General features: G+C 42.2%; 1 protein-coding gene and 1 long non-coding RNA gene across 4 annotated transcripts in view; both read left to right on the top strand.

The window, feature by feature from the left end:
- Positions 1-20,792, top strand: part of LOC311622747 (proton-coupled amino acid transporter 1) — a 39,205-nt gene extending 18,413 nt beyond the window's left edge. For 2 of the 3 annotated variants that reach the window (XM_084884058.1, XM_084884057.1), the window contains exons 8-11: positions 3,316-3,414; positions 6,210-6,376; positions 9,373-9,542; positions 16,416-20,792. In XM_084884058.1, coding sequence (XP_084740184.1) covers positions 3,316-3,414; positions 6,210-6,376; positions 9,373-9,542; positions 16,416-16,687 — 708 coding nt within the window. In that variant the 3' untranslated portion in view covers positions 16,688-20,792. The remainder of the gene's footprint in view (positions 1-3,315; positions 3,415-6,209; positions 6,377-9,372; positions 9,543-16,415) is intronic. The other variant, XR_014795020.1, reaches the window with a different exon arrangement.
- LOC311622764 lies at positions 9,552-13,703 on the top strand. Its single transcript, XR_014795022.1, has 2 exons — positions 9,552-13,174; positions 13,385-13,703. It is a non-coding gene; the product is annotated as an uncharacterized lncRNA (long non-coding RNA).
- Positions 20,793-22,494: the final 1,702 nt, after the last annotated feature.

Genomic DNA, 22,494 nt, shown 5'->3' with positions numbered 1-22,494 from the left:
CAGAAGAGAATTGCTGAAGAGTTTGCACTTTTGAAATTTTTATATTACCAAGTTGCTTTTTCTAAGCACTATTTACTGATTTCATATTGACTCCTTTCCATGGTTCCTAAGTTTCCTATTCTAGCCAACACTGGATATATCAGTTTTTAATTTCGACAGTTTGATAGGTGAACTTTGCCTCATTTTTAAACAGTTACCTACTGATGTGGTTTCTAGGAACAGTGGGTCATAAAAAGGAGGGACTTCCTGTACTGAAGAAATTACAGTGAGTTTAAATTGGACTTAATGAGTATGACTGTTTTTTCCTTGCCCTCATTAGTCAGAAGGATGGCAGATGCTGACTCTATTGCAGAATTACTATTTAAAACATAAGCATCTCTGCATGTCCCATTTTATTGAGACTGGAAAAAGGGCCTGTGAATGCATGATGGATCATTTCCTGAGAGTTCTCCCCGTCCCACCTCTGGCAAATTAAGTTAAAGCAGAGAAGGGTAGATAAATTCTTGATTTAACTTTGTAATTAGAGATCTCAATCGCTGACTAGGAAACACTTGCAGTAGACATTAAAGGTGAGGTGAGTGACACACATACCACATTTAATTATAAACCCGTGCAGGTAGTTGGACTGTGGTCGATGCCACGATCAGAGGGCTGGGTTGGGAATATGAGTTGTGATAGCATCTCAGTCCCAACTGCAGGAAGTCTTTGTCTGTGCACAGTACAACCTGCACTTTGGTGAGGCAGTCCTGCTCATTGCTTGAGAGCAATTCTGAGCCTGCCTCTCTGCTCAGCCTGGAGGTGTGTTGTGATCAAGTAGTGCTATCTGCCCTGGGTGCAGCATGAGAGAGTGCTGTGTTGAGTGGCTTCATTTTGATGTGGCACATAGCTAAACATGTTCCCTTTGGGTACTTTTTGTTGTTCCTGCTGCTGCTAATTTTGTCCTCTCCTGACATTTTGCACTGTTTACCATGATGATTCCACTGCTGTTTGATATTCCTGAATTTTTACCTAATCCTTGCATTTAGTATGTATTGCAATTCTTGTTCCTCATGCACATGCCATCATAGGAAGCTGACTGAGGTCTTCCACCTCAGCAGGTTTTCCTGGAACGAACGGATGGCAGTGCATTTCTGAGCAGAATGCCTTGCCGAAAGGGTCTCCCAATAAATATTTTATCACTGCATATCCTTAATTCTGAGATGCATTTTCTCACACTTGTAATGTTTCCAAACTTGGAGTACATCTTGTAGTCCTTACATACCTTTAATAGCGCTTTCTCAAAAAACTTAATATCATTGATAGTAGTATAGAATTGTGGAGATAATATTGATAGTGAACTGATTTTAATTTGTACATTTCTTTGCATAAACTTTTTTCACATTTAGTTGGTTGTGCTATAAGTCGATAGCAATTAACTATGTGAGGCGAACGTGATAACCACTACACTACGGAAACGCGGTAGCAATTAACTATGTAGAATTTTAAATTCCTGTTGCTTGTCTCATTCACACAGTATCCCCAGACATACATTCTGAAATTTCCTCTCTGATACGTCAACTTGATCTGATGTATAAACTTGAGCAGTAGTCATCCCCTTCCCAACAGATTGCTCATGTTTCTAGAAACTTTAAGTTGCACTGTGACTCAGGAATAATTGCAGGGCACTCTCACTCTCTTGTCTCATTGCAGAGCAAGAATATTTATTGTTTGTCATCATTCCAGTTACTGAAATGCTTCTTGTGAAGAGATCTAACTGATTTCTTAGCAGCAGCTGAAAAAAAAGTATTTTTAAAATTCTTTACATTTTTAGGGAGACCATTAGTATAATCACTTTGAAACCTTTTAAAGAGAAGCCCATTTACATAGCTTAATACTAGATCTTCGTTTGTTCACTGATATTATTCTGTTATACTGTTAGAACATGCCCCATATTTATCTAAATACCTCTATAGTTAAATCATTTTTAAAACATTGTAAAAGGCAGTTGTAAAGTCAGTTTTTATTTTAATCTAAGCAATGTACACACACGGTTTAAAAAGCCAAATTATAGCCCTAATCAGTTTGGCTCAGTGGATAGAGCATAGTCTGTGGACTGAAGGTTCCGAAGTTCAATTCCTATCAAGGGCATGTACCTTAGTTGCGGGCACATTCCCAGTAGGGGATATTCAGGAGGCAGCTGATCAATTTGTCTTTATCATCAATGTTTCTAACTCTCTATCCCTCTTCCCTTCCTCTCTGTATAATATCAATTAAAAATATATATATATATACACACACACACACACACACACACACACACACACACACACATATATATATATATATATATATATATATATATATATATATATATATATTTTTTTTTTTAAAGCCGAATTATAAAAGGATGGCAGCTTCTAGCCCACTCTGCATCCTACTTCTTCGATGCTGTCTGTTATTGGGCACTACTGTCCAGTGGTGAGCTGGTAGGATTCTGTTTCTCCACTTCTTGCTTATACATCCTTACATTATACCTGCAGTTGCCAGTTGCCTTGGTTTTTATTTTGCCTATTTTTTAAATGCTCTTTTTGCCCCCCCCCCCCACAAATGTTTCAATACTCCTATCAATATTTTCCAAGTACTCAAACTTATTCAAACTTATTTATAAGTTTTGTTTTTTTTTAAAGAAAGAAATGTAGAAAAAAAGGAAAAAGAACGCATCTAAAAATATACCATCTTCCCTCCAGCTTTATCTGTGTGGAGTGTTCATGTAGTTGTAGCATAGTGAATATATACATTTAAAAAAAATTTTTAACTATTATTTCATAAGTAGTTTTTCATGTGCTACTTAGTTATCTTAGATTTTACTTTTTAAATAGTGTGATATTCTATGGCATAGTTGATCTGAGTAAACTAAATGTTCACTTGTTTGGGAGCATTTAGGTCGTTTTTAGTTACTAATAATTTTGTTCAACTTTTCTATATTTTGCTTTTCCTTTTCCTGATCAGATTAAATTTCTAGGGATGGGATTACCTATGAAAAGAATGTGATTTTTCTTGTGCAGGCTTCAGCATTTGAGTGTTGCTGGGTTTTTTTGACATTTGAATTTTTTTATGGTACATTGGGCTAGTCCTCTTCCAAACCAAGTGGGTTTTCTCATCCTGAAGGGAAAAATATATACAGGCTAAATGTTCCCCAATCATCTGTCAGGTGTCAGACTTTCTACCTTCTGAAAATCTAGGGATTAGGAAAGGTGTGACCTGTCTGACGTTGGGATTCAAATCTCGAAGCTCTGTTCATATAGCTTTTGCTTTGTTTTATTTTCTCTCTTTTAGGGGATCCCAGACCCCAGGCGCCTCCCTTTGGTAGCACCCTGGAAGACCTACCCTCTGTTCTTTGGCACAGCCATTTTTGCATTTGAAGGCATCGGGATGGTAAGAGCTGCGCTGTGATTCTCTGGTGTCCTTGGTGTCCTTGAGGAATGCTTTAAGGAATGCTGAGGAAAAGCTATTAGAAATAATCTTCTGAGACTTAATGACCAGTTAGTGTACAGAACTTCAGGGATTTCATTGAAGTTCCTCAGCTCCAACTTTTGAAAATAAATTATATGCAATTTGAGAATGTTTACATTCAAACCAGCACTTTTGCACACCCATCTTCTGTATGTGCACTAAGCAATAGTACATGGCAATTAGGAATGTAGGGTCTGGAATGTAGAGTCTTCCTGCCAGAAAGTAGCTGAGTGACCTTTGCAAGGACTTATCCTATCTGACCTTCACTGTTTGCCTCTGAAAAGTGATTTTAATGTTTAGTAATTATTAGGATTAAGTGAGATATATGTTAAGTGCTTCACAGAGTCCCTGACATATGATGAGCATTGAATAATTTTTATTTTTATTACTGATATCAGTTTTATTTTAAATCAATAAACTTGTGAAGTTACCTTAACTCTGTGCCAAGCACATAATCAACCTTATTGGGCTATGGTGTTAAATGAGATATGGTCTTTGCCCTTGGGAAGTCCTCCAACTAGGTGGGAAATAGATAAATACCTGGCTAGGTATCAAAGTCAATCAAGATTCTTCTGGTTTCAGGTGATGGCAAATTTAACTCAAAATACCCTGTTTGCCCAAAAATAAGACAGTGTCTTATATTAATTTTTGCTCCCAAAGATGCGCTAGGTCTTATTTTCAGGGGATGTCTTATTTTTCCATGAAGAAGAATACGGTACACATTTATTGTTAAATGAAAATAAAGGAAATTTATTACCTGTATACGGTACGGTAGTTGTCAACACAAACCAGACAAACTGTGAATCCTACAGTATTAAGAATTTACTCATTTATTCAATGACAATCATGTCATCATCTTCTGGAACATCATCATAACAATCCAATTCCTGAATTTCCTGGTGAATTTCTTGTGACTCCATTTCTTTCAGAATCAGTGGACCAAATCTCTCATGTTTAGCCTAGGGGGGCCTTATTTTCAGGGGGATGCCTTATATTTCACTCAGAAGGAAACCTGTAAGTAGGTCTTATTTTCGTAGGATGTCTTATTTTCGGGGAAACACGGTAGGAGCCTGACAAATTTTTGTCAAAATAGAGAGGAAGTAGTGCTGATGGACTGTGTGAAAGCACTAACATTATGGGGGAGGCTTTCAGAGTGATTGTGTAGAGGTTGTCCTGGGGTTTTAAACTTTTCCTATATTCCTTCTTGGGGCTTCTCATCACCCAGGAAGAATGTCTCACCTTGATTCACAAACACCAGTGGTTTCCCTGCTGCTGGGGCAGAGGCCTAAATGGCCCCGTATTGCAACAGTGAGAAAGTGGCAGGAGTGGGAAGAAGAGGTTGAGTAAATGTGGAAGGATGCCTGGAGGTCCTGTGTCCTCAGAGTGCATTGTACTGAGTTTATCAGTTTTCCCTAATAGTACAGAGCAGAAGTTATTCTTTACTTCATTTCATTAGCCACAACTTGAATATGGAGTCATTCTGTAATCACGATCATCTGTTACTTCAAGATGTTTCTGTTTTCTATTTTTACAATAGAGAGAACACTGCTGTTTGGACTGTTAGTTTGGATTTGAGGACTGTTGAGCATGTCTGGCAGACATGGAGGAGAAAGTTTCCTGCCCTCTGTCTCTTTAGACTCTTCATAGGAGGAAGCTAAAGGAAAGCTTAGAAACTGACTCTTATTGCATATGGACCTACTATAGCTTGAGACCTTGAGCTGGTAGGATGGGGGTTGCTGAAAGCCAGTTGGAAATGCAGAGCTGTTGCTCCCCTCAGAGCACAGGCTTTTGTTCGTGGCGTCTGCTGGAGTGTGTCTGGCACAGACCTGCTCTGCCTCATGGCCACAAGCACTGGAGGCAAATCAGTGTAATGACAAGGTCAGAGATAGTTTGTAGTCATTGCATTGTGCTGCTTTTCCTTGTCAGTCATGCCAGAAGCAGTTGATGGCAGATTGTGAAGATTGTCACAATCATACCTGCTTTCTTCCCTGTTCTAAGTGAACCAGTCTTCCTAATCTTTCCTTTGCTTTAGAATGTCCTGTGCTGTGAGGGAGGAGACGGCAAGGGTCAATGGTTTGAAATAGGAGTCTAGAAACTGGGTTTTACTATATATCTCCAAGATCCTGAATAAACAAGATCCTCTATTAAGTCATGCATCACCTCAGTTCTTCTAACTTGGAGGTTTAAACTTGTCACTGCTGGTGTCTACCCCTTTTGAGGTAAGAAAACCATTTCTGTGGACTAGAGTGGCCGTTTTCCCTGACCTGTGTGTTGTATTCTTTAGACAGATTAGCAAAGTATGATCTCAGATGAGCTACAACTGACCTATGTCACCACCTGGTGGGTATGATGCAAAAGGGTCTGTTAGTTACCGGCGGCTGCATTCAAAGGGCAAAAAGAACTCTCAGCCTACAGTGATCTCAGAGCAGGAGGCAGGGTGTTAGTCTGGACCAGGAGTCTTGGGTTTCAGTCTCGCCATCCTAACCTCTCAGGAGTTCTCTGTTGACATTATGGGCTCTATGTCTCAAGCTCTGAGAGGAGAGCTACTGAGGAAATAACTTGCATTTATTTGTTTGTCTCTCTAATAAAGGATAGATGTCCTTTTCGGAAATTCTAAGGATAAAGAAATTACTTTTTTCTGAAAATACTACATTTTTTTATTGGCCATTAATATTGGTCTTTGCTGTGTTTTCTCTTCTCTTTCACTACTCTCATAGGTTCTGCCCCTTGAAAACAAAATGAAGGATCCCCGGAAATTTCCAGTCATACTGTATGTGGGAATGGCCATTGTCACTACCCTCTACATCAGCCTGGGATGTTTGGGGTACCTGCAATTTGGAGCTGATATTCAAGGCAGCATAACCCTCAACCTGCCCAACTGCTGGTAAGTGGGTGAGGATGGAAGCCCAGGAACACTAGATTTTTTTAAAATAACTCTAATAGGTCAGAATGTAGATTCTTTCTCTTACTTATCTCTTAAGTCAGCCTGCTTCACTTTAATTCTTTTTGGTGTGTGTGTGTGAATCCTCACCCAAGATATTTTTCCATTGCTTTTAGATAGAGTGGAAGAGGAGACCCATCACGCGCTGCCTGTATCTTAATCTTTCTCCACATCAGGGCTCCTCCTTGTTACTTGTGTGAGCTGCCTGATGCTCAGTGCAGTCATGCATTGGAGAGAACACTCAGTCCGATCATGCCTTGTGGAGAGCTCCTCAAAGGCTTCCGCTTGCCTTTCTTAATGTGCCTTGTCCGGTTCCCATTCAGTGAGGGGGACTTGGTATAGGAGTTGCTCTTTTTGAGAAACTCTGATGTCTCACTGATCACACTTCAAGTCTCAATGAGATGCCCCTTCCCTCTGCTCCCATAAGTTCCCAATAGGCTTTTTATTCCTTTGCATTGTAATGGTTCATCTGCCTGTACTGTAAGCTGTATGATGGCAGCAGCCGTCCATTTCTCCATTTTATCCAAGCCCTTGGTGTGATCATCACCCAGGGAATGATTTTGGACAAAAGGAGGAATAAATGCTGAGACTGAAGCATTTTCTACATGAGGAGATGTTATCATGAAGCAGCTGGGGCGTAGAGGACAGAGGTGATCTGCCATGTACTAGCTCTGTGGCCTTGGACAAATCACAGCTTCTTGCTGCCTCTCTTCCCTCTTTTGGGAATGAGGAATAGTCATTTCTTCCTGCCAGGATTGCCATGAATATCAAATGATATGCACGAGAAAGAGCTTTGTAATAGTATGTTGGTGTCATGGAGAAGTAGAATGTTGCCCTAGCTTTAGTCTTTGTTTGGGTAATTCCTATGGAGGCATATCCTGAATGGATGGGTTGATAAGCTGATTGAAATACTATTTTTCCCTGGAAATACGAAACTCCAAGGGCCAAGTATCTAGTCTATTCACCTTAAACCAGTCCAAATAGAGATAGGGCATATCTGCTTAGTCTCCAGCCTCTCCCATGCAGTCACTGATTTGATATGCACATGGAGGCCTCTCACCTTGGACCAAGGGTTATTGGGGCCCTTCTATATCTCACTTTCCTTAACTTTTGGTTGCTGTATTATAGGGAAATAGACATATTGAAATGCTTCCTAAAAAGGTACTAGATGTCACAGGGTGTGTCCTAAGCAACAGTTCTGTTTTGAAGATTAAAATTTCATTATGGAGAGCAGCTGCAAGCAGACACAGATGCTTGCTGAGTGCCCTGGGGATCAGAATAACCTTTCGAGATGGCCCGTTGATCTGCCAGTGTGTTTTTTAGAGCTCTGATTGGTGAGGCATTGTGCAAGGGCAGCTTGAGAAAATTGAGAAAAATGTTTATTCAGTAGTCTGTGTTTAGCAAACGATACTCTAGTCAGCAGGGGTCTGGGAGCTAAGTTTGTTATGTGGCCATCCAACTGGTAGCCCTGAAATGGGTTATTGTTTTTTAGAAACTCTTTCTTTATCTTTTCCTCTGATGCTTGCTTTTACATTCCCTATCGAGAATCAGGTGGTAGCTCGGCATAACAACATAAGTGGATCAGGAGCAGCAGAAGCTGCCCACATAATATAAAGCCATGGGCATCTGTCTCCTTTCCTCTGAGATTTTTAAACCCAGCTATTCTAATCTTTCTGCCTCAATTCAGGCACAATTTATTTGGCCTGCAGGTGGCTGTTCTGATTCCTGACTTCCCTGAACTCCAGCAAGCTTTGGTGCTGCCCTGAGTTTAATTATAGAGCCATTGGCTGATTTTTTCCAAAGAGTTTTTATTATCTATTCTTAGAGCAAGTAAGACCTTTTGTCAAACTCAGTCTCTCCTGGGGTATTCTGCTTCTAGCACAAGAACATGTTTCAGGTATTTAGTTCAACCACAGAGAAATTCAGTGCATGTTATATACAATATAATCATCACTTTTAAATAGATTTCCAACAAGGGAGGGAGGCCTATGTTTCTTACTGCTCAACCCCTCAGGGTCTTGTTTGACATGGAGTTTTGCTTAGGAACAGAGCGGTCTTCCATTTAATGGTCATGTGAGATCCATAAGTGCTTGTAAGGCTTTTATTCTATTCTGCATAGTCGTAGGCATGGGGTAGACAGAGATATCTCCCGACGAATTAATGGTCTTCTTAAGAAGCTGCACATGAAGCAGTGATAGGAAGACGGCTATAGTGGGTGGAAAGATAAATTCTGCTCCTGCCTCTTGATCCTGCTGGTCACCATCTGATTCTAGGGAGCTCTGAATTAGATGGGAGGATATAAATAAACAGGCTTGTTACATTTATTTGTATTTTTAATTGTTTTATGTTTGAAAGGATATATGCCTCTGGTAAAGATTTCAAATGTTAAAAAGTATACAGAAAAGGTTAAGCTCCCACTCACCTCCTATACTCCCCAGTTCTACAACTTTCCATTTCAGAGGCAACCATATCAACGTTTTCTTCTGGAGATGTTTCATGTGTGTAAGAGTGTCACATGTATGTCTGTGAGGGGCAATAGTTTTTCTCTTTTTAAACAAATTGCAGCACACTGTAGACACTGTACTGCTTCATATAGTATATCATAAAGCTAATCCCATGTGAGTTGTGCCTCACGCTTTTTAACTGCTATATGGGGACACCATGATATATTTAACCAGTTCTCCACTGGTTAACATTTAAACCGTTTTCAGTCGTTTGTGCTTAAATAACGCAGCAGTGATATAAGTTTCTGTGCACATGTGCAAATATATCTACAAGATAAATTGCTAGATATGAAACTGCTGTGTCCAAAAAACACATGCATCTGTAGCTTGGATAGATATGGTCAAATCACAATGGGACCGGACCAATTTGCACTATGCCTACTACTATATGAGTGTGCGGAGCGGCTTTTGAATGTGTCTGGCTTTTCTCTGCAGGCTGTATCAGTCGGTGAAGTTGCTCTACTCCATTGGCATCTTCTTCACCTATGCCATCCAGTTCTTTGTCCCAGCCGAGATCATCATTCCCTTCTTCGTGTCCCGCGTGCCTGAGCATTGGGAGCTGGTGGTGGACCTGTTGGTGCGCACCATGGTGGTTTGCCTAACATGTGAGTAGGACATGGGAGAATTGCCTTGTTTTTTTTTTTTTTCCCCAAAAGGGCTTTCATGAGGGAGAGTTTACATTGTAGTGAAATTGCCAGTGTAGGTGTACCAGAGGCTGGGCACGCTCCTGTTTCAGAGTTGAGATGTGTCCAGATGGTTAGGTGAATTAATGACATATGCACTATACAGTACATGGGAATGGGAACTGACATTTATTTATCAATATGGTGTGAAATGCTACGGAGGTGGTCAAAAGTCATAGTAAAGATGTATAAGTACTATTCCATATAAAATACAGTAAAAGCCTAAAAGAGAGCTATTTCACCATATTCATAACCAGTGAGTACAGGTTACTTTGATAGGTGGTACATGTTTACTTGTTTTTTCAAATGATCACTTTTGCAGTGACAGTCTGTTCCTTAGATTTCCTTTCAGCTGCATGATACTCCTCTAGACATTTTTGGATATTGGTCTACATAAAGGTTTCTTAGAAAATTTTCTGTTGTTTAATCAGGTGTTTGATTAATCACTTTGTGTTTTATTTCTCTTCTCTGGAACACACATGTATGGGTGTGAATTAAGAGATAAAATTTCATCCTATTTGCTGTTGGTTGAAACTGGTATCAATTTAAAACAAAAATTATTTCTACTTTTTTCAAATGATGTGAGTTGATACAATAGAGAACCCCAAATGAATTGATCTGTACCATTTAATTTAAATTCTAGGAGATTTGCAATTGCTTTTCAAATTGAAATTCTTAAATCATATATTTCTCTTTAGGCTATATTGGCTTTTTATTTTATTTTTTAAATTTTTATTCTTTTGGGACAAGATGATTTTTCATAATACATTGAGACTTCCCCAGAAATTTTAATATTATTCATTTCATCTTTGGAATAAATTTAGGACTCTATGATTTTTTAATTGAACCAGAATTGAGTGTTTAGGGATGAAATTTGTGGATGTTGTCTGGCATTCATTCATAGTATGGGAAATCAGAAATTATTTTATTGGTTGCCTGTTAGCAAGAGAAGGGCAGGCAGGAGATTATCCATCCTCTTCAACCATCCAAGCAAAATGTTATGAACAGCTTAGTGCCTATCTCAGAATGGACTCCTCAGGGAGACAGTCTTGTGCCTCTCCGAGAACAGACCTCGTCAGGGGAACAGACAAGTGCCTCTCACAGAATGGACCTTGTTAGGGGAACAGACAAATGTCTATCACAGGATAGACCCCTTCAAGGGAACAGACTAGTGCCTACCTGAGGATAGACATCTTCAAGAGAATAGCCTAGAGCAGCGGTCGGCAAACTCATTAGTCAACAGAGCCAAATATCAACAGTACAACGATTGACATTTCTTTTGAGAGCCAAATTTTTTAAACTTCAACTTCTTCTAACGCCACTTCTTTAAAATAGACTAGCCCAGGCTGGGGTATTATGTGGCAGAGCCACACTCAAGGGGCCAAAGAGCCACATGTGGCTCGCGAGCTGCAGTTTGCCGACCACAGGCCTAGAGATATTGCAAATTGGATCTCCTCAAGCTACCTGCAGTTCTTCTTTATGTTTCTTCAAGGATAGAGGGTAGAAGCTTATCATTCTGGATATCTGTGTGGAAAGAACCCACTAGAGTAAAGAAGTAAAGGCCTTTCCTTATGGCTTTCTGATTTAATTTTAGACAGCACTATGGAGGATTATATCTGGGTGGAGTTGGAAAGGAATTGGGCAGAGGGTGGACACCTTGATTTTTCCAGGCTCAGAGAGCTGATGGCAACCAAGAATCTGAATCTCCTTGTAGCCTTTACTTGGTAGACCTTCAGTCTCTCTCTAGTCTAGCTCAATAGAAACAACACACTCAGCAGCTGATCCAGGGCAGCCCACAGGTCATTGTTGGCCCAGAGCTACTGCAAAGGAAGGAAGGTGATATATTTTGCTTTTTAAGGCAGTAAATTGCCTTAATGTGTGCTGATAGGATTCTTGGACTCTAGATTTTACTCCTGTCTTCTGTCAGCAACTGCGGATGCTTTGATTCAGATATGTATGTTTTTTCTGTGGATGGATTAGTCTTAAGTATTGAGGAGACAGATTCCACATGCAGGTGTTTATAATGTCAACTCTCAGGGCCCCAATTCTTTGATCCAAAGGGCATTGGGAGAAAGGGTGGAGATAATTCACCTGATTTGCTTTGTTTCAAAGTGGTTCCTCTTAGGTCTGTCTGGGATGAAATGTGCTGTGACTGCATAGATAGTAGCTCTCCCTGACCGAAGAGCTGGGCAGTGACGCTGGGCCAGATTCCTTTCGCGGCCTCATTTCCTTCTCAAGTCTGGCTTTAGCCTTCAGTAGCATATGTCTTGCTTCCTGCCAGATTTCTTTCTGCTGCTCCCTGCAGGAGCCACCAGTCTCTGATTCACAGGCCTCATGCTGTCCTTAGATGCCTTTGGTTTTTGCTTCACTTTTCCTGGCTGTGTCTGTGGGTCTCATCTTTCTTCTACAGCATGATACTCAAAGGACTCAAGCTGCTTTTGATCTTTAAGCGCGTTTAGTTGTTTTTTTCCTTCTGTGATCTCTTGTGACTTAGCATTGCATTGTCATCCTATTAAGGGATGCAGCCCCTTCAAATCTGAGCACTCTGGCTTCCCCAGCTTTCCCTGGAGATTCTGAAGTAATTGTGGGATTCAGCAGTGGCCTTTCACTGTAGCACCAACTTAAACGAATTTATGTGAGTTTGTTTTGTTTTTGTTTCTTTGTACTTTCAGATGTTTTTGCATAAGGTTAATTGGTATGTGATTTTAGAGCTTTGAAGTAACTCATTATTTTCAGTGATACCTCTGCATTTTAATGGCAACTTGTTTTATTTTTATTTCTGGTGTTTTCTTGTCTTCTCCTCAATTTTTCCTCTTCTTCCTCAAGGGGAGCAGGGCAATTTGGTCCAGCCTCAAATTTTTTATATCCAATTGAAATTAAACTTTCTCATCACTCTCTGCTATCCCCCAAAGATGGCTCTACTTTAAAATATACATTTTTAAAAATTGATTTCAGAGAAAGGAGGGGGGGAGATAGAAATATCAAAGAGAATCATTGATTGGTTTCCTCCTGCACACTCCCCACCAGGGACCGAGCCCGCAACCTGGGCATGTACCCTGACCGGAATCGAACCACAGCCTCCTGGTTCATGGGTCGATGCTGAACCACTGAGTAACACTGGCCCGGCGCTCCTTCTACTTTTTTATGTTGTTTTAGAATTCTGGGGAGGAGGGGCTGGGAAAACATGCATGCCAGAGAATGGTGCTCATTTTGCTATGATTTCAGTATTTACTTTCAGCCCATATGTTTATAAATGTCAACTCTGCAGGTCACCTTATGTCCAAGCTTGTGTAGGAGAGGCTGGCTCCATCTGGGGAGCCGAGAGGTGTAGGAAAAATACTTTTTTAGGATTCCATGAGGCACTAACCTGTCCTTCAGTGGTTGGTATTAATTGTCTATGGTATTTGCCATGTGAAACATTTCACTTCAGTTAGCTATGAGAATTTCAGAAACCTATTGTTGAGATGTAATAACATAAAATAATATCAACTGAGAGGCCTGTTCAGACTACAGTACATACTTATAAAACATTCCAGGAGCCAGACCCTTTAGACGTAGGGGTGTCGAACTCAATCAGAGAAGGGGCCAAAATCTAAAATCCAGCCTAAATCGCGGGCCGAATGGTTTACTGAACAGTCATAAACTGACAATGTCATAAACTGACAGTGGAGTGCAGTGATGACAGCTCGGTGCGGGCCACATTGCAAGGCCTGGCCGGCCGGATTTGGCCCGCGGGCCTTGTGTTTGACACATGTGCTTTAGAGCGTAAAGCTTCCAAATCCACAGTGGCTTCTCTGCAACTTTTGGCCTTCCATACTTCTTGGTCTTGCAGCTAAATGAAGAAGGAAGCAGCATAAATTAGCTGTGCCTGGGCCCCAGCTCCGGGAACCCTCGTTAGGCCTCAATTATAAGATATGACGGGCATCCGATCACTAAGGTTTCTCTCAAGTTTAAAATTCTGTGATTCTGTACAGCTACTTTGAGCCTGATTTTAGATTTTGACCAAAATATTGCTTGAAAAAATAAAGTTAGTGTAAAGATATTTGGAGAATGTCTATATCTGAGATTTTTGAGGAAGAAATTCCCAATATCCCACTGACTTAACAAAATAATTTTCTTTTGCATATTCTGCATGAATCCTCATGGGTGCATTTAAAAAATAGTTTCAATCATAATATACACATAATTTTGATGCATTTTATTGGATATTATATCATGAATATGCATAACCTTCATAAATATTTTCATGACTGTATAGTATTCCATTATATTGCTGGATCATATTTTCTAAACTACTCCATTAGTATTAAACATTTAGGTTGTTTTTCTTGCTTTTGTATTTTTTTAAATTTATATTTCAACTAAATAAAACTATATATTCTAAGATTATAATTAATTTAAAGGTAGATTTCTAGATTAAGAGTAACACGGGTGGGCTTTCCCACCATCAATCATAATAAAATGGCAGAAAAGAGCTCAGACCCAAGAGCTGTAAGTGTCCAATTGGGATATGATTTTAGATCATATTTCTGTAAGTGTGTATTTGTTCTTTTAAATTCTTTCTCTCTTGTGCATTAGTCAGCTCTTTCTGTTGCTGGCCTAAAACCACAGACTTCAGAATCCCAATCGGTTCCTGCTCTGAACATGGCCGTTTGTGTCATGTTACTTCAGCCGTTAGATCACGCTTGTAGTCTTTTTAACCCAAAGGGAAGATGTTTTGTAATACCGTTGGAGCTCTTGACTGATCACATGGTCCAGCTGAGTTGTCCTCAGCCCCGCTTTCTGCTGCTGCTTCAGCGAGCTATGTCCTGCAGTTGGGAGTGTGCTATCTTCCTCTTTTATGGGGTGTTCTTCTGGGAAAGCGCAGAGAGAGTGGGAGAGGGTGGTTCCAGTTGGCTATATCCTGAGATCTCTACCTTCTTGAGTTTCTCTTTCTAGAGAGCTTTAACTCATAAGAACATTTGAAAGTTTTAGTTGCTCCCATATATTTCCTAAGTACCTGGTTTCTACCTCTGGAATTAGTTAAAAGTAGTTTGCCACATTTTGCATGGTGGCAAAACAGATATCCTTGCTGTTGAACCCTTGGGGCTTTATGCTACTTTGGGTTCTCTTCTCTTTCTCTTCCCCCAGATTAGTGGGAGGCTCATTCTTCTTGCCTTCTCCCCCCATTATCTTTCTCCACTGCAAGGCTTTACTTAGGATTCAGTTGTGGTATCTGGTTCATTTAGGATAGGAAAAGAGTCTTTTGCCACCCTGTGGTCCTGGCTTTAAGAGAAAAATTTTGCCTGTTTTAAAAAAATTCTGTTAAGGATATTTTTGTTAAATATGCTTATCTTATTTATCCTTAGCAGTAAAAAAAAACAAAAAACAAAAAAAACATAATTTTAGATTGCTTTTAAAAATGTCATGATGAAGTGTAACATCTCTGTTCAATCTGAGAAAAGATTCTGATCACACAAGCTTCTATTTCTCTTTCCACTTAATTCTTATCTCAGAGTAGATGGAGCACATCTGACTTCATTTCACACCCATATCATGAATGTCCATCTGTCCTTCAGGTTACTGTGAGAGATGGAAAGGAAATGGCAGACTTGGAGCTGGGAAGGGGCCAGGCAGGTCATCTGTCTTGTCTCCTCCCAGGGCTCACTGTCCCTGATAAAGGCCTCCCTTCTCTTTAGCAAGTGGAGCAGCCATGGAAACCAGGGACTGGCACCGGAGGAATAACACTCCCTTTAATGGTACAAAATCAGGGCGAGGAGCTGTTTTGGCACAACTGTGTGTTCGAGGCGAGGAGTACCCATCCCTCACTCTGCTGTGCCGTTTCCACTTTCTCTAAAAATCACTAGAAAAATATCTTTTGATGAGGATTAACAGGAAAAAAAATGAGAGCCAACACAACAGTATCTGTTCAGTGTGAATAAATTAAAATCATACCTATATTTTTTTTTTGTCATATTGGCAAAAAAGTGTATTTTTTGGTGTGCTGGCAGAATTTTAGTTTATGGGTTTATTTATGAGTTTATTAGTTTATGAGTACCATAAGATGAAAAAGGTTGAAAATCACTGCACCAGACATTCTATTGTGTTGGAAGTATTCCGGTCTATGTTGTCCAGGACAGGAGTCACTAGGCACAGGTGGCTGGTAAGTCCTTGAAATGTGGCCAGCAGATTCACATCTCCTGTCTCATACATACTCTGCAGCTGTGGGGTCCCATGCATGGTCCCCAACTATTTAAATTGATATGAATTCAGTTCCTCATTCACGACCTGTTCAAAAACTGAGTCTTGACTGTACTTCTACTTTCCATGTATGGACGTGCTCTGTGAAATGGGGTTTATCATAGTACCGTTCCAGAAAAAGGTCCCCCCCCCCCCCCTATTTTGTTTCTTGTCAGTCAAGTAGAGATGTTTGCGTTGGAGGCATCCTCAGGGGTAAGCGAGGGAGCAGTTACTCAGATATGGCCCACTTCCTTTTTGCTCTACACTCTCTCCCTTAGTAGGACCAGATTGCCCTGGAATGTCATGTGATGGAAGTGATGAACAGAGATAGCCAGGTGACTAGGGCCGGGAGATACGAGTTCCAGTCCCAGTTTTGCTGATCTTGCATTGAAATCCAGGTTACTCCACCTCTCTGGGCATTTATTTCTCATCTGTGGATTAAAAGATTGGGCTGGATAATGTCTAAGTTTCCCTAGAGTTCTCCATTTTATGAGAAGGACACTTGCTAAAAAATAGAATAGTGAGGTCTTTTCCAGTTCTGGGCAGTCTTGAATATCCCTGTCCTCTCTCCCACAGGCATCTTGGCCATCCTCATCCCCCGCCTGGACCTGGTCATCTCCCTAGTGGGCTCCGTGAGCAGCAGTGCCCTGGCCCTCATCATCCCACCCCTCCTGGAGATCACCACCTACTACTCAGAGGGCCTGAGCCCCCTCACCATCGCCAAGGACGCCCTGATCAGCATCCTGGGCTTCGTGGGCTTTGTGGTGGGGACATATGAGGCTCTCTACGAGCTGATCCAGCCAAGCGCTGCTCCCAGTATTATCAACTCCACCAGTGCCTTTGCATAGCTTTCTGGTGTATTTTCTGCACCTGCTCACCCCACCTCTGTGTGTTCCCTAGCAACTGGCTCCAGAGCCTCAGGGAGGGTCCAGGCTCTGGGGGAAATCAAGGTTGCTGTTCAGGAACCTTTCTACCTTGCTTCTAGGTGCCCTGGGCCAGACCTGAGGGCAAGCAGGAGAGTGGGTAGCAGACATGCAGGAGGTACCTTTAGTGGCAGTGCCATCATTGCTCATATACTTGCTTTAACCCAGAACTTTACAACAGTTTTCCCTCGTCATGCCTCCTCCCTTACTTGTCTCTCTCCTCTGACCCACCTCCCCCAAATTATTCTTGTTGCACAGCTCACTTTATTTAAAAATTTTAGCATCTCCTTTTCTGGTCCAGGCCTAGATGAAATAAGTGAGAACTCCCTCTCTTTAGAAAGCCGGGCATATCTCTTTTTCATCTCTCTCCCCAATATTTTACCTCAATATTCACCTACCTTTCAAGTCTCCAGCAGGTGTCTGGATCTACCTAGTAGTTTAAAACCAGCGCCCAAAGCTGGAGTTTTTAATTTTTACTCTCTCTGGCTTGCTGTGACTGGCAATACCTCCTCTCTGACTCCTTGTGTGGGTCACAATACTATATTCTTAGTTGCTTTAGCTCCCCAAAAATATCAAGTGCTGCCTCAATTGAAAATATTTATATTTTATTTAAAATTAGCTTTTGTTCTTAGACTCTCTAGAATAGATCGTGACGTGTTCCTTCCTCGGTACACCCGTACTGAGCTGCTCCTGCTGAAAAGAAACTTGCTGCAGGAAAAGTCTGCTCAGGTCCTCAGCCCACATGGCTGAGCCCTCCAGAGGTTTTAATCAGGAGCATCTGACTGTGAGCCTCTGTGGGAGGCATGGACTTGGCCTCCCATCGGCCTGCCTGATTTCATACTGAGAAGACGGGAAGGACTCGGGAAATATTTGCCAGTGCACGAGGCCGAGGTAAAGGACGGCTGAGTGGGGTGTGTTTCTGCCCACAGAGGCTTATAAAATGGTGGCTTTGTGCATTCAGGCCTGTTTTTGAGCCTCAGCTCCTGACGTGCAAACAGCATGGCAGCATGCGATTGTGCTGGGAAGACACCCACACTGTTGCCATGGACGAGATGATGAGGTCATGGTGCATAGAGAGTATGAAATTAAGTTCAGAGAATTGACTGCAGCTGGTCTGACACTAAGTGTGGTGCTTGGTTGTTTACAATCAGCAGGGGATAGGGCAGACGCTGTCCCATCCTGGCTGCCTTCATGGCCTGGACTCTAAAGGAACCACTTGCTTGGGATTTTGGTCTCCTGTGTTCTAAACACTAATATGACTCCTGTCCCTCCCCCTGAGTATCAGAAATGGCCTCAGGGTTGGCACACCTTTAGGTCAGCCTTCATATTTGGGAACAAACTACAGAGAAGGCCTGTAGTTTGGCTGCCCCTTCTTCCCTCTTGGTGTGAGAAGTCTCTAGCAGGGGGGGGGTGGGGCGGGGGGGGAATTAGTCATTAACACCACTTCTTGAGCTGTGTCTATGTATGTGTGTGTTCATGCATATGTGGTAGGATCCTGCTGACCACTCCTGTCACCAGGCTCTTGCTTCCTTACCTGGAGTTACCATTCACCCTGAAAGTTGGGAGGTAGCACAATTTTATCAGGGTTTTTGTGTTTCACCAAAGCTCGTAAGGGCTATGACCCACCTTTACAGCCCCAATTTTTTCTCTTTTTTCTCTCCCAAAGCCAAACTCTCTCATTGCAGTGACTCCTGTGCTACCTAACTTAGGAAGATGAGATTGGTGGTGTCTTGGTCTCCCTTAGTGTAATGACACTTTTCATCACTGTTCCTGCTCTTTGGTGGTCACTAACAGGTGCTCATATGACCAAGATTCTAGCTGGAGATGGCAGCAGCCCTGCCCCCTAAAGCCTCAGGCTTAGAGGTTGTCAGAGTGGGTTCAGGAATCACCATGTTCTTTTTGCAAGCCTGGGTTCGGGCAGTCTCCCCACAGTGGGCCTGAGAGCTGTTTTCAGTGAGAAGGTGCATGCCAGGAGAGTGGGTCAGATGTGTGTCCTGCCCGCAGCTGCTGTGGTGGAGGCTTCTGTGCATGAAGGGAGCTGCTGGAAGCAGTCCTGTCCAGGTGGGCAGTGACACTGGGACTGTGATGCTGGGACACGAGGGCTGGATAGCACAATACTGAGGTCCTCTGGCCTCTGGTCTTAGCACAATGCAGGCTATTGCCTCAGGATCCCTGACCTAGAGAACGTGATATATAGGAAAGAGAGCTCCAGCTTTGGGGCTTTTGGGAGCTTTGTGCATGGCCTTCACCCTGTTTGATCTCTTTCCTGGCCCCTGCTTTGACAGCCTGATCGAATGGCTGCTTCAGAAGTCCAGGCAAGGCGAATCCCATCAGTGGGCCTTTCTGGTTGTGTACTTGCACTGCAGTTAGGTGTTGAGTAAAAGGGTCAGCCAGAGGATGGCAGGGGTAGGGACCCTCCTCATCTGGAGCCAGCCCTCTGGGCCAGCTGCCTGTGGGCCTCCTGTAGGCAGGAGCCCTTTGTTTCCTCTCACCGCTCCTTAGGAACAGCTGCCCCGCCTCCTCCCGTACCTTGCTGGAACAAAGCTCCAGCATAAGTAGCAGTCTGATCAGGAGCAGCAGAGCAAAGGTTTCTGGAGTGTGAGGCTGCATCTGCCAAACCAAAGGCGAATCCTGGATTTTCTGGCCCAATACTGTTAGGCTCTGTGCCCCTCCTCCAATGCATTACCAGGTTTTTATTAGCTCGGAGGTAGCTGCTCAGAGCCCCTTGTTCTGTCCTGCAGATGCCACTATTGGGAGCATGTTTCCAGCTCCCGGTCGGCAGTGTACCTCCCCTTAAATGTAGGTGCTTGCTGGGAAGCGCATGGCCTGGCATCTTCTATTCAATTTGCCTAGAGTTGTCATTATTCACAAGTGGCATTATTTGTTGTGTGCTGCTGTCCGGCTACTAGGAGCCCTTCATCTGCACAAACCTTGGCCAGATATCTCTGAATGTATGGCAGGCCAATAGCTGAGAATCTGCAGCTTATGCCCGCCCTCCTTCTCTGTCACTCACCTTCCAGCCATCTTCATTGGCTGATGCTCACTACTCACTCTCTACCTTCACAAAAGGTAAAAATTGTAATATTAGCAATTATCTTAAAGTGATGATCCCTTCAAATAGGAATGTTAGGAAAATCTTCCCCCTACCCCTGTATTCCTGTCTTGCTATTTTCTCCTCCATTTTCTCCCAAAATTATAGAATATCACTTGTGTCTAACACTACATGCTCGCCTCATATTTTTTTGGAAGTGCAAAACCTCAGTGTCTGTTTACAGCTCTCTCTAGTCACCATCCACAGCAAGGGGGTTTGTATCTGTGGGTTTTATTTCATAGCTGATCAGCGGGCCCTGGTCAGAACGCAAAGCTGGCTCCTCACAGCGGAGACACAAAGTATAAGAAGCACGACTTGGTGATTAGGGAGTCAGCTCCAAGTCTGCAGTTGAATTAAATTTTCCAGAGTACATTACAAATCTCCAAGACTGTTAGGGGAAGAGGAGACGGTGTGGTTTGTCTTTGAAATCATGGTCGATACTTTTAGGCAATTGGCCTTGCTGACTGCAAGGCTGTTTGCTCTGACAGCATCAGTCTGTTGCATTTCTTCCCTGTTCTTTGTATACCACTGGGTCATTCCCTGGCCAGGGGACATAAATGGTGCTGATACCAGATTATCAGAGTGTGTGGGGGGACAGAGGGGGGATAAGCGTGGAGGGTGCCTGTGCTCTTTTATTTAAATCAAGGTGATACTGGGGAAGCTATTTTATTTTAGTGAATGATAAAAATATGTGACTATTGTCAAATGTGTCAGTGAATGTGTGAATAAGAGGAGTATGAAAACTACTGTCCAGCAGATCTTAATAACCACACAGTACTATGTATGTTGTGTGTCTACATGAATGTATGTTGCCACATGGTATGTGTAGAGATGAGGATCATGCAGGAGCTAATAGAAGATATTGCTTTGGGTTCTGCATACGGATCATGTGTTAAACTTTTCCTGTTCAATAAATGAATTTTATTTTTTATTTTTGAAGGTTGTAGTCTGTGTCTTTGTTTTCACTTAAAAAAAAGAAAGTCACTCAGATTCCCTTACTTGATCCTAGGTCAAAATGTTTCTGGTGTAGCTGAAACCGGTTTGGCTCACTGGATAGAGCGACTGACTGCGGACTGAAAAGTCCCGGGTTCGATTCCGGTCAAGGGCATGTACCTTGGTTGCGGGCACATCCCCAGTGGGGAGGGGTGTGTGGGTGTGCAGGAGGCACCTGATCGATGATTCTCTCTCATTGATGTTTCTAACACTCTATCCCTCTCTCTTCTTCTCTGTAAAAAAATCAATAAAATATATATTTTTTAAAAATGTTTCTGGTGTATTTCATGGAGCTCATCTGGGGAGAAGTGTGAACAATAAAACCATCTATGGAATTGAGAGTTTCCCAAAAAAGGGCCAGGAAGTGATTTTTCTGTTAGACCAGTGGTTGGCAAACTCATTAGTCAACAGAGCCAAATATCAACAGTACAACGATTGAAATTTCTTTTGAGAGCCAAATTTTTTAAACTTCAACTTCTAGCGCCACTTCTTCAAAATAGACTCGCCCAGGCCGTGGTATTTTATGGAAGAGCCACACTCGGGGGGCCAAAGATCCACATGTGGCTCGCGAGCCGCAGTTTGCCAACCACGGTGTTAGACAGTCCTGCCCTTCCTATCTGCTCCTGCTTCTCCTGAAAACTTGAGTAGGAATTCTCAACACTCCTGTGCCTATCAGAGGATCACACATACCAGGGGTTTTAGTTTTATGATTCAGTGTGGCTAGGCGTTGAATAGCGTTGAATAATGCAGTTATTCAAACACTAACCTAGGTGTTTCTGTGAAGGTATTTTGTAGATGTGGCTAAAATCTACAATCAGTAACCTTTAAAGAAAAGAGATTATCCTCAAAATGTAGGTGGGCCCCCTCCTTTAATCAGTTGAAGGACATTTAGAGCAAAACTGAGGTAGAAGAAATTTGCTTCAAGACTACAGCATCAGTTTTTGCCCAAGAGTTTCCAGCTTGCTAGCCTACCCTATGAATTTTTTACTTAGGATTCTAACAATCACATAAGTCAATACTTTGGAATCCTCCCCCCAACCCCCCTCTCCACATTCAAGTACCTGGCTCTGTTTCTCTCAAGAACCCTGACTGATATGAGAGGTATCATCCAATTTTCTTGAAGTTGGGGGACTGATTTCAAGACGTGGAAGAGATGACTTTCCTTTGCTTCTTGTCACATTTAAGAAGAAAAACAAGACCTTCTCACTGACCCTTAGAGGATCTGAAAACTGATCTTTGTTGGCCACTGAATTAGATTTATTAAAAAAGCAGAGCCCTCAAGGAACACTATTAAGTATAACACTTCTCCAGGGCCTTGTCTCTGCCCTTCTTGTGCCCCAGATACTCATTTTTTTAGGTTCTAGCCATGGCTTCAGTCTCCCCACTGTGACCTCACCAGCACTGCTCTGGTTTCTGGAAGATATATTTGCCTTCTGTACAAAGCCTTGAGAAATTCTATGTGATGGCACTGTTGTGCTGTCCCACCCTCACTCCACTATCACCTGGAGGAGCAGTCTTATGTCTCTTTGCTGTCCTGGTGAATTCCAGCTGCCCTCCTCACAGGTCTTGGTTATAAGTCCTGCCCCCACCCCTACATCTTCCTGGCCACCCCTTAAGGTCCAGCCTCAGAACTGAACCAGAATTATAG

The sequence above is a fragment of the Pipistrellus hanaki genome (genome assembly GCF_964339955.1).
Source record: "Pipistrellus hanaki genome assembly, chromosome: 5".
Taxonomy (NCBI): domain Eukaryota; kingdom Metazoa; phylum Chordata; class Mammalia; order Chiroptera; family Vespertilionidae; genus Pipistrellus; species Pipistrellus hanaki.
This window is presented reverse-complemented; position numbering and strand designations above follow the sequence as displayed.